General features: G+C 39.1%; 1 protein-coding gene across 4 annotated transcripts in view; it reads right to left on the bottom strand.

Annotated features, from left to right (window-relative positions):
- nek1 (NIMA-related kinase 1) overlaps nucleotides 1-14,544 on the bottom strand; it is a gene marked incomplete at its 5' end in the record, with an annotated part of 28,450 nt that continues 13,906 nt past the window's right edge. For all 4 annotated transcript variants that reach the window (XM_081379034.1, XM_081379036.1, XM_081379037.1 and 1 more), the window contains 11 exons: nucleotides 1-1,180; nucleotides 2,266-2,398; nucleotides 2,852-2,985; nucleotides 4,068-4,417; nucleotides 4,496-4,635; nucleotides 11,435-11,640; nucleotides 11,860-11,936; nucleotides 12,450-12,558; nucleotides 12,680-12,895; nucleotides 12,994-13,164; nucleotides 13,915-14,055. In XM_081379034.1, coding sequence (XP_081235160.1) covers nucleotides 1,167-1,180; nucleotides 2,266-2,398; nucleotides 2,852-2,985; nucleotides 4,068-4,417; nucleotides 4,496-4,635; nucleotides 11,435-11,640; nucleotides 11,860-11,936; nucleotides 12,450-12,558; nucleotides 12,680-12,895; nucleotides 12,994-13,164; nucleotides 13,915-14,055 — 1,691 coding nt within the window. In that variant the 3' untranslated portion in view covers nucleotides 1-1,166. The remainder of the gene's footprint in view (nucleotides 1,181-2,265; nucleotides 2,399-2,851; nucleotides 2,986-4,067; nucleotides 4,418-4,495; nucleotides 4,636-11,434; nucleotides 11,641-11,859; nucleotides 11,937-12,449; nucleotides 12,559-12,679; nucleotides 12,896-12,993; nucleotides 13,165-13,914; nucleotides 14,056-14,544) is intronic.

Raw genomic sequence — 14,544 nt, 5'->3', positions numbered from 1 at the left:
AGCTCAGCTGTTTCACATCCAAAGCGAAGTGTTTTATTGCCAAATACCCACACACAGGCACATTCTTTGAAAAACCAAACAAAACAAGAAGTTTATTTCAGTACAAAGATATATATCCTGACATGCAATCAAACAGCAACTTATTTAATAGTTTTCTGTACACTTTCAATTACCATATTCTGCCAGCAACTAAAACAAAGAGGCCATCTCAACACACCCTGCTGGAGGTGCATCTGCGTACAACATGCAAAGCATCCGCACAGCATTAACAAAAGCTCTTAAAGGGATAGTTCACCCCAAATTAAAATTCATTCTATGGAGAAAAACATTCTTCAGAATACCTTCTTTTAAGAAAGAAAGTCAAACAGGTATGAAATGACATGAGGGTATGACAGATGTTAAGGGTGAACTATCTCGTTAATAAACAAGTGTGTTAGTGCACTTTATATGCATAGTAACTCTCCCTAACTAACAGTTTTGTCAAGTCCTGAAATAATGTTTTAAGATTCACCAGTAAGAAATCTTAAAAGAGGCTAAATAATATTTGAGCATGTTATGAAAACATGTAAAAAGTATAAAAAAAAGGTTCAGAAAGTTTGAGAAGACTGGTATTTTGAGACTATAAGTTCTGTTGTCTGAGGTAGACAGCTGGTTAAAACCCGCTGCCTGTTGTGTGCAAGCACCTGATATTGGGCAGATAATTGACCTCTGACCCCTGAACTAGACCTCCCTGGGCCAGTCTAGAGCTTTAAAAAGCAGTTTCCATGGATTCAGCTGTCGTGAATACAGCAGGAGCAGCGTTTTCACATGCAGTCTGTCATCAGCTAGGAGGACACACATGTACATCTCTGTCTGAGACTTATTACTTCTCGCCTGCTAACACTCGGCTACGCTTTGGTTAAATATAATTATCCACAGCACATTTATATGCACAAAATTTACAGAGAAGTGCTTCAGTTACTTGGGATATGGAAGTAGAACTACAGTCAACCGTGGACTCTAAACTGCCCATGCTTGAGTGGCCCATTTCCCCTTTTCCCCCTCTCTCTCTCTCTCACTCCCCCCTTCCCCCATAGCACCTCCTCGGCCTGTCAGAGTGCATCATGGGAACACTTCAGCCTGCCAGCAGATTGTCCAAGGCTGCCAACGGGACGGATGAATAACTTCTATTCATCATTATCTGAGAGAGAGCGAAAGAGAGGGGCAGAAGAGAAAGAAACAGAGCAACTGTTATAGGATAGTCAACTCACTTACGAGAAGAAAACTTCCAGGCTATATTCCTGATGTCAGAGGTCACATTAAAGTCCATAATCTGGAGTTAGCCCTGAACGCACAGTGTAAATGCCAGGAATACCCTCACATCAATCAGAGGCTGCTACATACACAAGCAGACACATGTATGCGCCTTAACCCAAATGATGTGACCTGACCCGAATGCCCTGGAACTGCTCAGAGACTTATTCAGCGCATCTTGTGCCGCAAACATCTGCTGTACGAGCAGGCACTGCTTATATGAACTCAATCTGTTTGGACTAGTGAAAGAACCACATGCATTAAGATCTGAAATGAGCAAATTTTTTATTTTGTTTACATATGTGTATAGTGTTTTTACTATTACTACTACTACTATTATTATTATTGTTATCAATTTATATATTCTTTTTAATATTATTGTCTTGCATCGGTAAGTCTAGGGAATAAAAACAGAGGAAAATAATAACTGGGTGAGGTAGACGCTCACATACCTGTACACATATGTATATTGTGTTAGAATTATTACTAATAATAAATATTTTGTTAGTGATAGCAATCATTTAATAAACATATAATACAACAATAGAGGGTCACTGTCCTACAGAGTTTAGCTCAAACCCTGATATATTACATTATTATTATTCATAATAATAACAAATTATATTTATAATTTATATGCATTTCATTTTTTCATATTTCATATTTTTCATATTTTTTTTTATTTCTATATTGTGAAAAAATAACTGGGGAAGGTATACATAAAATGTGTACACATTCAGACAGAATAAAAAACAGTCAATGTGTCTCTTTATGAATGTGTGTTTATGCATCTCTAAAGTGCCTGAATTGCGGCACTGAATGACATAATTGCCCTCTTCTACACCCATCCATGTAATAATGCACTATTTCTGCAAACATCCGACTGAATTAACAAGTGCATATGTAAGAACATCAGATCATGAAACGGTATACATGAATGGATCAGAGAGAGAGAATGTGTGTAAACACTACCTTCCTGGTAAGCTCCATCTGCCATCACCAAATGGAGGATTTTAGGATACAAGTGCTGGTGCTCAGTTCCCAGAATGCTTTGCACCATGCTGGAGCCCATTGCAATGTTCTCATCTTCATCCTCATGAATCGCCTAAATAAACAAAGAAAATTCATACAAATAACAATCTAATACTGGGTAAAGTCATGCAAACCGTATGAAGTCGTACATTTTGACTACAGTTTCTTCCTTTTAGTTTTTTGTTTTGTTTTTGCAACTGGCAGCAAAAATTGCAGCAAATTACTGCAGTTTATTACACTTCCAGTGTGACAAACCATACATAAAAAGCACATTTAACATTCTTAAAGGTTAAGGATAACATCTGTATCTAATTCCCAGAACGAACCCCAAGGCTAAAAACAAAACTTAGACGAGTGTCCTCATCTGAGAAGTACATGGCTGCATTGTTATTGGTGGCGTTTGACCACTAAAGACCTCTTAGATATGCAGAATTTCCGCAATGCGTTCAACTGGGCACAAAACCACAGAATCTCACTGGAGACTTGGTGAGAGTTGACATTTAATGCAAAACGGAGGAACTCAGACCTTGATCTTGTTGTAGGCTTGGATGAAGTTCTCAAAGCCCATGGCCTGCTCTAGATGGAACCGCAGCTCCTCCAGACGACTGAAGATACTGTCCTGTTGCTCTAGGTCTTCATCGTCTTCTTCCTCGCTGCCATCTGCACTCATACCCATGCATAGGTATAAAGACATGCTATAATCTATCACTAAGTTCACACAGTGAGAGTGTACTGTTGTGGAACATTGGCTGATACTATGCTGACCTATGTCAGTACTGAAAGTGTTATTTGCCAGTGTCACTCCACACACTGTAGTCATACAAAGTCAATCAATCACCAGATTTAATTAGCCAAAACAATATTTGGCTCAATAAATATTTGTTTTCATTTCTAGTGTGCTTAGCAACAAAGTTTTGAACGTGATATTTGATTGTGGTGTATTTAGGGTGCGGTTCTATTGTTTGTGGATGCAGTCAGCAATGTGTTCATAGATGTGGTTAGCTGCTGTGTTGTGTTCGTGAACATGACAGGCCTTTGAGTTGCATGTGAAGATGTTGTCAGCTGTCCTACTTTTGCGGATGCATTTGGCTGGTATGCTGTGTTCACTGCTGTGCTGTGTTGTGTTAGTTACGTCAAGCTATTGTACTGTTTTAGTGGACATGGTAAGCTGTTGTTATGTGTTAGTGTTTGTATCTAGCAGTTGTGTGGTTTTAGCGGATATTGTTAGCTGTTGTGCTGTTTTAGGGGATATGGTTAGCTGTTGTGTCTAGTCACTGAGCTGTGTTAGCAGTTGTGTGGTTTTAGCGGATATTGTTAGCTGTTATGCTGTTTTATAGGATATGATTAGCTGTTGTGTCTAGTCATTGAGCTGTGTTAGCAGTTGTGTCTAGCTGTTGTGCTGTTTTAACAGATATAGTTAGCTGCTGTGCTGCTTTAGAGGATAAGGTTAGCTGTTGAGTTGTTTTAGCAGATAATGTTAGCTATCATGTTGATTTAGTGGATATTGTTAGCTGTTGTGCTGTTTTAACAGATATGGTTAGCTGTTGTGTCTAGCTGTATGTATTGCTCTATTAGCGGTTATATCTAGATGTTGTGCTGTTTGAACGGATATAGTTAGCCGTTGTATTATATCAGTGGTTGCGTCAAGCTGTTACTCAGTGTTTCCGGAAAGTTAGTTGTTGTGTTCAGCCTTTGTGCTCTATTCGTGGATACACAGCTGTAGTTGTTTATGGATGCATTACCCGACTGCCACTCCTCATTGAGCTGGCCTTCACTGCTGTTCTGCTCTTCATCTTCCTCATCCTCCATTCCATTAGTAACTGGCCCTCCTGGCTCTTCCTCACCATGGCTAACATCATCCTCTTCCTCAGCCATTTTATTAAAACACTCCTCCTCTGGACTGCATTTGTCATCAACAGCACTAGCCAGCCCATTAAGAACAGCTGCCTCTTCATCGGCCGGGCTGCCATTGGATCCACCACCATCGTCCTCCTCTTCATCATCATCATCATCATCATCTTCACTGTGCTGCTCCTGGAGAAGCCTCTCCATAGATGCTCTGAGCTCCCTCAAATCTTCATCCTCATACACACTGAGACAGAGACAGTCATAAGTGAGGGTGTGTTTATGTGAGTAGGTACACATGCATTAAGTTTTGTGTGTGTCTTACTCCTCAGGTTCAGACTGCTCATCCGCTTTATCCTCCAGATCCTCAATCTCCAGGTTGTTGTTAGGAACGGCGGCACCTTCAGTTTCTGCAGCAACACTGAACACTTTACTGAGGTCTGGTAAGGAGCACGTCCTCAACATCTGATACAAAACACAAATGATTTCCTACATCACAAACCAGATACCCACACAAGAAATTGAAAACAGAAATATTCATGTTTTTATGAAGCAAAAAAAACTTTAGTGAACTATGTAACACTTCAAATGCAAAGCTTCCTCCCCAGTCCACTCAGATTGTTTAATAAAAATAAGGTGCAAAAATCCTGAAATCTTCAGGGTTGTGTCGTCATAGCCATGAGCATGTAAAAATATGCACAAGTTCAAAATACTACTTCGTATCTAGGAGGTGCAGGAAGTTTACTCGTGCTGTTCTGTAACACCTGTGTCCCTGCATAGACAGAAGTATCCTAATGTTAGAAACAAGCATTTGAAGCTTATTTTTAACAACATCCCTGATCGTTTCCGTCTGACCTTCACAGTTTGTGCAGCACATTTCAGTGTGGATTGTTTTGTGAACCTGTCACAATGCAATGCAGGCTTTGCAAAGAGGTTGTCATTGAATGATGAGGCAGAGCCAACTATATCACACCCAACAGCAAATTTAAACGATCTTACATGCGAAGAGGGCATTTACATGGAAGACTTAAAGGCACAGTGGCAAAAAGTGTCCCATTTAAAGCTACATTTCAAAATGAAAAGAAAAAGTGCATGTTTGTTTTAGAGAGTTTATTTATTTTTAGAAAAAAATGTATTATATATTTTTTAACATATGCCTGGATAAATTGTTCTCAGTCAGAATAACATTTTAAAACATTTCCTAGAATTTCCTTTCTTGCGTACTTAAACCCTTGTAAATTGATTCAAACAGCCACACGATCTAATTCCTAATTGACAATGATTCTCCTGTGACAAAGAAATCACACTGGAATATTCAGATCTGCACGTGGCGCTGCCGCTGACCCAGAGAAAGCACTTGTCATGTATATGTACGAAACAGCTTCACAAACAGTCTTTTCAACATCACAGTATGGTTATTTCTGTTATAAATATTTAAATTATCACAGAAGTACTGGGATAAAAGTTTACAGTTCAGATATAAACACTGATGTCTACGGTAGCGATCAAAATAGAGCAAATCACCTTTTGAAAGTAACTTGGCACTTCAAATAACAATTGTATCATTACATTGTTATGCCACTAGGTGGGGACAAGCGTGTTAAAAATGTATTTGTCATTGAATCAGTCATTCATAAGATGTAAAAAAAAGTAAAAAAACGTGTATCTTCTGAACAGCACAGTGGTAAACTATTGTTGTTTTCATTTGTGTTTTATAAATAAATAAATGAAATAAAAAACGCTGATTCATCCAGTAATCGAATACGTACTAACAATGATTACTTATACAGCATTTACTAATACATTATTAAAATAAAAAAAGTTATATCTGTTAATATTATTAAATGGACCTGAGCTAACATGAACAGTTATTTTTTTTAACTAATGCTAACAGATATTAATAAATACTGTAACAACATTAGTTAATGAATGGTAAAGATCTTATTGTAAATTGTTACCAAAAAAATCTGAACAATTTTAATGCATAGCTTTAGATATGCACCGGTGTATCGGCCAATAATCGGTATAGGCCGATAAAAGCAATTACTTTTACTATTGGCCAATTGTTTAAAAACAGCTGATGATCAAGGCCGATTATATCCTGTCAATCAAAAGGGGGCGGAAAAATATGTCAGACTGCAACTCATACTGTGTGTGAAGAAAATGTCTCATGTTGAATTTAGAGCTGATTTATGGTTGGATTTTTACCATTATAGCGTGGTTGTGTACACACACTGCCGACACATTTATGTTCAAACACCATGTAAAAGTGAATTTTGCATAATAGGTCCCCTTTAAGAAAATCAAACTATCAGTATCCGCAGATAACATGATGGGCCCTATCGTACTTCACCTCGCGCACAAGCAGTTCCGTTTGCGCTCTGGAGACGCGTTCGGTCTTTCCACTCAAATTCTCAAATTCTGTCATGTAAATAGCGAATCCGCCCTGGCGCGAGCGTATCTGGCATTTAAAGGGAATGGGAGATGAGATGAGACTCTGATTGGTTTAAATCCCAAATCCCAAAACACACCCATTACTCATTAAGAGAATAGGGACAACCCTTTTAGAACATACATGTGCTGGGCGCGCAGACCATTTTTCCCGTCGTTAAACTAGCAAAAGTGGATTCGGATACGCCCTAACTGAACTTGCACCCTGCGCTTTAGACCATGCGCTTATATCGTTAAAATAGGTCCCGATGAATAATCGGCTATCGGTATTGTGCATCTTTTTGTCGTGCAAGCTTTAATTATAAGGGTTGGACATTGTCATAAAAAAAAAATAACTTACGATTACTTATGGTGCAACAATCCAACATTATAAGTGTACTACAAATGTACAGAATACGGTTAGTCAACTTGAATTGGAATAAAAAATGCACAAGCACAAGCACAGTCTCTAAGTCTCCAAGTTGTTCGATCTGAATCGTGCACAGGAATAAAACAACTTGGCTATTTAACACTCAGCAGGGACTTAAAATTGTCTCCACAGAGCAGAGGAGGGCTTTAATATCGGCGCGGTCATCCATCTCCACTACAGCCGTCAGTACAGAGACGCACTGTGTTCTCGCACTTGGACAGAAGAGAGGAGTGCTAAACTACTGATTAAACAGACTGACAGCCTGTACTGAGAAAGACAGCATTTAGTGTGTGTGTGTGTGTGTGTGTGTGTGATCTGCCTGTCCAGTTGTCCAGAGGGTTGGGTGCAAGCAAGCCAAAAGGCCAAATGAGCGTGCGTGTTTGCGAAAGTGTGGGCATGGGTGTGAATGTTAATGTGCTTTTGTAAGGGCAAAGAAAAGAATTTGTGTATGTGCGCCTGTGGGGTGGGCGAAAAAAAGTACACAGGCCAGCGCAAAGTCTTTTTGGTTTACTGGCACATCAAGGATGTGGAAGAATCGCATTAATAACGCTCCACTCAGGAGCTCAAACACACACACGCATTCAGCAGTCCTTCCAGCACAGATTTGCCCCGCGGCACATCCACACTCATACATATGTCTACCCCTGCATGCACATACCATTATGTGCACACAAACACAAATTTCAGTCTGTGGGAAAACAAATCACCGCAAACAAAAACTCTATGAGATACAAATCTGAGCTCCTCTATCATTCTGTGCTAAGTGCTATGCATTATCGGAGACTGCCATCTGTTTCTCCTGCTATAGTGCCATCTCTTTCTTCCTTATAGTATTTCTCTAGCTCTTTCCAGAGCTCTCTTCCTCTCTCGCCTTGTCTAGTGTTTTTAAGAGATTCTGCTCTAATCAGTGTGATGAATAGTAGTAGTGTGGTCCTCCATTATGCTCTGTAATAATCTCATACATTTCAATTAAGAAAAACACACACACCAACATTTCTTCAGTCCTTTGCAGTGTTGTTATTGTAAACTAAAACTATTAAAAATTGTGGTAACACTTTACAATAAGGTCCCGTTAGATAACAAGTTAATGCATTAACTAACATTGACCAACAATGAGCAATGCATTTGTTATAGTATTTATTAATGTTTGTCATTGTTTGATAATACAAATACAACTGCTCATTGTTAGCTCAGGCTCATTAAATAATATTAACAGATACAACTTTTGATGTTAATAATGTATTATTAAATGTTGACCTTAACATTAACTAAAATTAATAAATACTTTAAAATCATTTTTCACTGTTACTTTATGTTTGCTTATGTAGTTAACTGATGTTAACTAATGGAACCTTATTGTAGTGTTCCCAAAATAGTTTTCTGTGACTGAAACAAAACTGATGTAAAATAAAATATAAATATTAGATGAAAAACTTACTGACATAAGTTGAAGTACCAAAAACACTAAAACGGAAAAACAGATGTATAGAAAAAAAAACTGTAAATGCCAAAAGCACATAACATTACTAAAACCTAAACTAAAATTAAATGAAAACTGAAAATACAAAAATAAAAGCCAACTCAAATAAAAAAATTTATCAATAATATAATAGTAAATAAATAATACTAAAAAAACATCCTTCATCAAGTAGAATTACGCAGAATTTTTCTTTGAAAATTCCTACAGGCCTTTCTAATTTATCACCTGGTATTTCTCATTTTACACCCCACTGTGTGATTTATATGGCTGATGACTTTAACACTTTTTTTCCTGAGATGAAATAACAGTCAGTTCTTAAAGGGATCATTCACCCCCCTCAAAAAATAATTCTGTCATTAATTAGTCCAAATTTTCTAAAGAGACACGATCGCTTTAAATGATAAACAGATTTAATTTAGGGGTTTATTCACATATAAACATTGATGAGTGAGCATAAACAGAAGCTCAACTGAACCTGCTTGACGTGTGAGAACTAACCTTGCGGAAGCTCAAATGTTTACCACAACTGATGTGTGAGTAAATGAATGTTTATATTTGAATAAATGCCTAAATTCAATCTGTTCATCAATAAAGCAATTGTGTCTCTTCAGAAAATTTTGTACTAAACCGTTCAATAGTCAGTTTTACGATCTCTTCATGAACTTTTTGAAGCATCAAAGTGGTAGATGCGTAGCTGTCTATGGAGGGACAGAAAGCTCTCAGATTTCATCAAAAAGATCTTCATTTGTGTTCTGAAGATGAACGAAAGTCTTACGGGTTTGGAATGACATGAGGGTGAGTAATTAATGAAAGAATTTTCATTTTTGGGTGAACTAACCCTTTAACACCACAAATTCATAAACAACAACAACCCAACCACAATGCTCCACTCTCCAGGCTAAGGTCTGTAAACATTCTTGAACCATCCTACTATCTGCCCCCTTGACCCTATTCCCTCCCTTTTTCTACTAGATCATATGTGATTTTAGAACAGACCACTCAGCACTCAGTTAGGTTTTAAGAGCTGGCATTCACAGGCCTGGTATCTGTTACTGAAGCCGTAGGAGCATCTTCAAGATCGTCCGTCTTCCTTTGGCTGGACTTGTCTGCGGATTCTACACTACCAAATATTTCTGTCTACTCTATAATGGGTTGCATAGGAACTGGGGTGGTTTGAGTCCTACCTCACAAGGAGATCTTAGAGGAGAGTGGTGTCATGTCAGCTAACTGCTGGGGTACCTCAGGGTTCGGTGCTCGGCCACCACCTCTGCTTGACACAATATCGTTATGAATCTCAGCCTGCCCAATAGACATCTCAGCCTGGATTAATGAACACCACTTCGAACTCAACTTAAAATCCCCTATCCAGGAACCTAGGAATACCTTGGCAATATTGTCCTTGAAATTCATTTGGTCGTCAAAGCCCACTTCTTTGCAGATTTGCAAGATCAGGAAAATTAGACATAATATCTGAGCATACTCTTTGTCCAGGAACGCCATTTCCAGACTGTACTGCTTTTAAGCTGACTTTAATGCATGTGCATTCAAACCTCTCCAAATGATCCAGCATGCAGCGGCACATTTGGTCTTCAATGAACCCAAGAGAGTGGACATTAAGCCTCTCTTTGTTTTACTTCACTGGCAGCCAGTTGCTGCCCTCATCAAGTTCAAGGCACTGAGGCTTGCACACAGAAAAGTCACTGTATCTGCATCCTTCTAACTACACTCACTTGAAAATGTATATTACCTGCAGAAATCAGTGGTCAGTACATCTGTTACTCACAGAGTCTTACCTACATTTGCCTGGATTTTTGCCCCAATTCAAAGTCTGAACGTGCTGACGCTAGTTGCCAAAAGTCAAAGCCAAATTTTTGGAAGTCAAAGTTTTCAAAGAAAATCACGTAGTGTATGATGGGCACAGATTTGGTCTTTTTTGGCTTAAGATTATGATTACATCTTAGCCTAGAAATCTAGACGCACCCTAGCGGCAGCAAAATGTATTTCGCAGCCAGGGTAGTCTAGCAACTCTCAATAAACCTTCTCGCTGCAAAAACCCAGATTGGGTCAGGCCAATCATGTTGTGTATAGAGTAGGCGGGGGCGGGCTTAACATACATGACAGAGTTGCGACGGTTACCTGGCTGCTGCTACTTGAAAACAAAGAATGGCGGCTGCTGATGGAGAACAACGGTCTTTCGAATCGGCTTTGGCCGCGACTCTGGAGGACTTGGAGTTAAGTTTTTCTTTGAGAAAAGAGCAAAGAACGGCACTTAAGTCATTCTTAAAAAAAGGAAGATGTGTTCGTCGTTTTGCCGGCCAGATATGGCAAAAGTTGAATCTATCAACTAAGCTCCGCTGTTGGGAAAACGCTCTGGTTGGTTGAAGCGCTGTCCTATTGCGTGCAGAGGGAATTTGAAAGACAGCCGTTTATCCCGCCCCTCGGATTGAGCCGTGACTATGGTGAGTTTCCAGTCCTAACATCTTGATGTAGGTCTGGCTTGCCAGGCTAATTACATCTAGTTGGAGGATATCAAACATATATGATATTTTGAGCTGATTTTAGAACACATTGTTTACATTTGTTATGCGTCTCTGAGCAAAGAAGCAAGTTTCTGCATGAGTTTGTTGTGTTCGGAAAGTCTGATTGATTGTTCAGTGTGTGATGCCCTGTTTTTCTCTGTAACCAATTGCAAAGTGGACAAGTGTATGATTCCTAGTGTTTTAAAATCGGTTCTTAAATTTCGGATTTTAAACGTTGTGCAGTGTATTCCAGCCTTCAGTACTTGAAGATTTGGACAGAGTTTAGCTTTGCCGTTTTGCAGCCTGAACTAACATGTGAGAGAAAGAAAACAGATTTTGTATGACAAAATGCCACACACTGAGACCCACACACAAGTACAGCGAGGTTCCAATTGCGATGCTCACCTTTGGGTTGTTTGAATCGAAGAGGCCAGTGGAGAGGCCGATGAGGAGAGCGTCGTCATGGTGGCGGGAACGCAGAGGAGAGACGGAGCGGGAACGCGAGGTGACGGAGGAAGAGTCCTCAAATGAGGATTGGGCAGACAGGATGGCCAATGCTATTGTACGTCTGTGAGCTGGACTACTACTTAGCTTCACAAACAGAGGCTCATCTATTGGTAAAAGAAAGAAAGAGGTCAACAAAAACTTTATTTGGTTCTTGTTTTTGACAGTGGAGCTGCATTTAAACAGGCCTTAAAGCTTCTGTGTTTTAACATTGTTTAAAGGTAAATGTTAAAAGTGTAAAGTGGAAGCCGGGAGCTCTTTGGTTTATAATGAGACATGCTTGTGTGAGAGGGAGATAAGGTGTCTTAGAATTGCATTGAGACTACCTGCAGGTTCAGGATGTTTCTCCTCTCTATGCGGTATCTCTGAGGATTCTGCTTGTATTACTCTGCCCTCTGCTGGCCTAAGATAAAAAAAACAATGATTAAAGGGATAGTTTATCCAAATTATGGAAATTCTGTTATTATGTTCACTACTGTTCAAAGGTTTGGAGTTTGAAATGTTTCTTGAGCACCAAATCATGGGACACTGAGGCTGGAGTAATGGCTGCTGAAAATTCAGTTTTACCATCACAGCAATAAGGCCTTTTTTATATTATACATATCACACAGGAAAGCACAGGGCAGAGAGGGGAGTGGGATCGACAAAGGACCTTGAGCTGGGAATCATACTCGGGCCGTTGGAGGCATAGTTGCGCTATATTCAATACAATAATGTTATTTTTATATACAATATATACAATTATTTTTACTCTATTTTTTATCAAATAAATGGAGCCTTGGTGAGCATAAGAAACTTCTTTCAAAAACATTTTTAGAAAATCTTACCAACCCCAAACTTTTGAATTGTAGTAGTGTGTGTTCCAAACCTGTGTGCTGTTACTGTAAGATTTCATTTCAGGAAAAAAAGTGCTTACAGAGAAACTGGAGTGTCATTTGTCCATGCCTGCATTACTTCTGTTGGAGGCTGTTGTGAGGTTTTCTGTGTGACTTCATCCAGAACTACTGACTCAATATCATCCACCACTGGAAGGACAGAGAAATGTGATTTTGTAAAAAACATTAAATGCAAAATACAAATTTAAATCTCAGAAAATGGGCTACATAGCTACGTCTAATGCAGTCACATTCAGTGTAGTATTCTCACCCTCTGCCTCACTTTCTCCAGATTGAGACTTTTCTATCTCCTTTGGTGCTGGGGGGATTAGTTCCTGACTTTTAACCTCTGCGATGATTGGCACTGTCTCCTGACATGTCACTTCTTGTTTGGTGTGGCCACTGACAAGCTGGCAGTGTTGAGGGAGAGGCACTTGAATGGCTTCATTAGTGGCATCTGACGCCTCTTCAAAGGGATTAAGGCTTTCTGATAAAAAGAAACAGAATTACAGGATTAACAGGAAGCTATTGTCAGTAAGTCTGAGCACGTCATGAGAGCAAAAAACACACTGATTAAAGACTCACCAGTCAGTGTGTGGTCACAGGTGCTGGCAGGATCTAGTTTCTGAGTAAAGGACTGGAGCTCTGCCCCTTCCAACACCTTCAGAACCTCGGAGTCTGGACTCTGCGCCCAAGCCTTCCTTATCCCCTCCCCCTGCCAAGCATCCATGCAAATGACTTCACCGACTGTTTTCTCTGAAACAAGTAAAAAATAGATTTTACTGCATATAAATAAGACACCTATTTTACAGTATACAAACAAAAACACATGATGTTTGGCTTTCCAAAGAAAGAAGAATAGAGATCTAAAAAATAACCTAAAGCTCTGTTTGTTATTAAGCCGGTTGCTATAGAGTGGCTGGAGTCCCAGTGCATTTACTGTATTACAACACACCCTTCCATGGTTACAAAACAAAACGCTCTCCAGTACATAATCTATTCACTCTGGAAATACTAGGGATGTGTACAAATAATTGACTACCGGTAGTCTTATTCTGCATCTAGTCGACTAGAAAAAACAATTTTCAAATAGCCTGCTGTAGCCACCAATTTCCCATTGAAGCTCACCTACATTTTTGTCTTCATAATGGAATACATTGGATGGCACTATAAATATGTGATGCTGATGTAATGAGAGCTGATGGCGTGTGCTTTCAGATGCATCCAAGTGCTGCAATATTTTGATTCTTGTTGGTACATTTGCTTCTATTAGAGTCATGCAAATGCAAAGTGATATAATAAACTCAGTCACTTGTCAGCTCGGCATCTGTGAGTCTCAGCAACTTGTGCTGCAGAGCACATTTTCTAAGTAGGCTAAGAAATTGCCTTTCACCTTTTGTTTTTCACCATTGTTCTATTTTTCAGCAAATACTAAATGACAATTTGATCATTATTTGTCAAATAGTTCAGCTGTAAAAACTACAGAATCTCGAGGAGAAAGTTTACCTGCTAGTTGACTTGCTGTTGTAAGGCAGGTTTCTTCCAGTGTCTGCTGAGCCACAGACAGAAGAGGTGCACCATCAGTCTGCCATTTCTTCCTGTCTCCACTAGTGGGAGAATTCGTCTCTGGAGATGCCACCTGAGAAACTGAGATAGGATAACAGAGAGGAAAAATCTAAAAAGAATGTGTGTTGTGCTCATATGAAATTAATCTCTAAAATAAGGGTTGGCAATTGGCTTACGGAGGTGTATAATCACTCAAATACTATTAAACTGAGATTCTAATCTGAGCTAGCGCAGTCCCGACAAACCATTTGCGTGCTTCTGCTTATCCCTCCACGTGCCAACCCCTGGCTCTAAAGGATATGAATTTCATCCTTTATTACTTACTCACAACACAAGAAGAAAAACAACAACTATTAAAACAATCCCTGTTCTGACTGGTCTTTAGTAATCACACAAAAAAGAAACAATAAAAGATGTTGGTGTTGAACCAGGGTCCCCGGCTCCAAGTCTTAAAGTCATAAATTAAATTTGAACAAATATAAGCTTATAAAATGTCTTCAATATCGTAAAAGGTCGAAAGTCTTAATTATCATTGTAAGAGGTCTTAAATTTGAGGATGGGAAAATTAAA

The sequence above is a fragment of the Scardinius erythrophthalmus genome, assembly GCF_964197995.2.
Source record: "Scardinius erythrophthalmus genome assembly, chromosome: 11".
In the NCBI taxonomy this organism is placed as follows: domain Eukaryota; kingdom Metazoa; phylum Chordata; class Actinopteri; order Cypriniformes; family Leuciscidae; genus Scardinius; species Scardinius erythrophthalmus.
The sequence above is the reverse complement of the archived record's forward strand: the minus strand, read 5'-3'. Positions and strand labels throughout refer to the sequence as shown.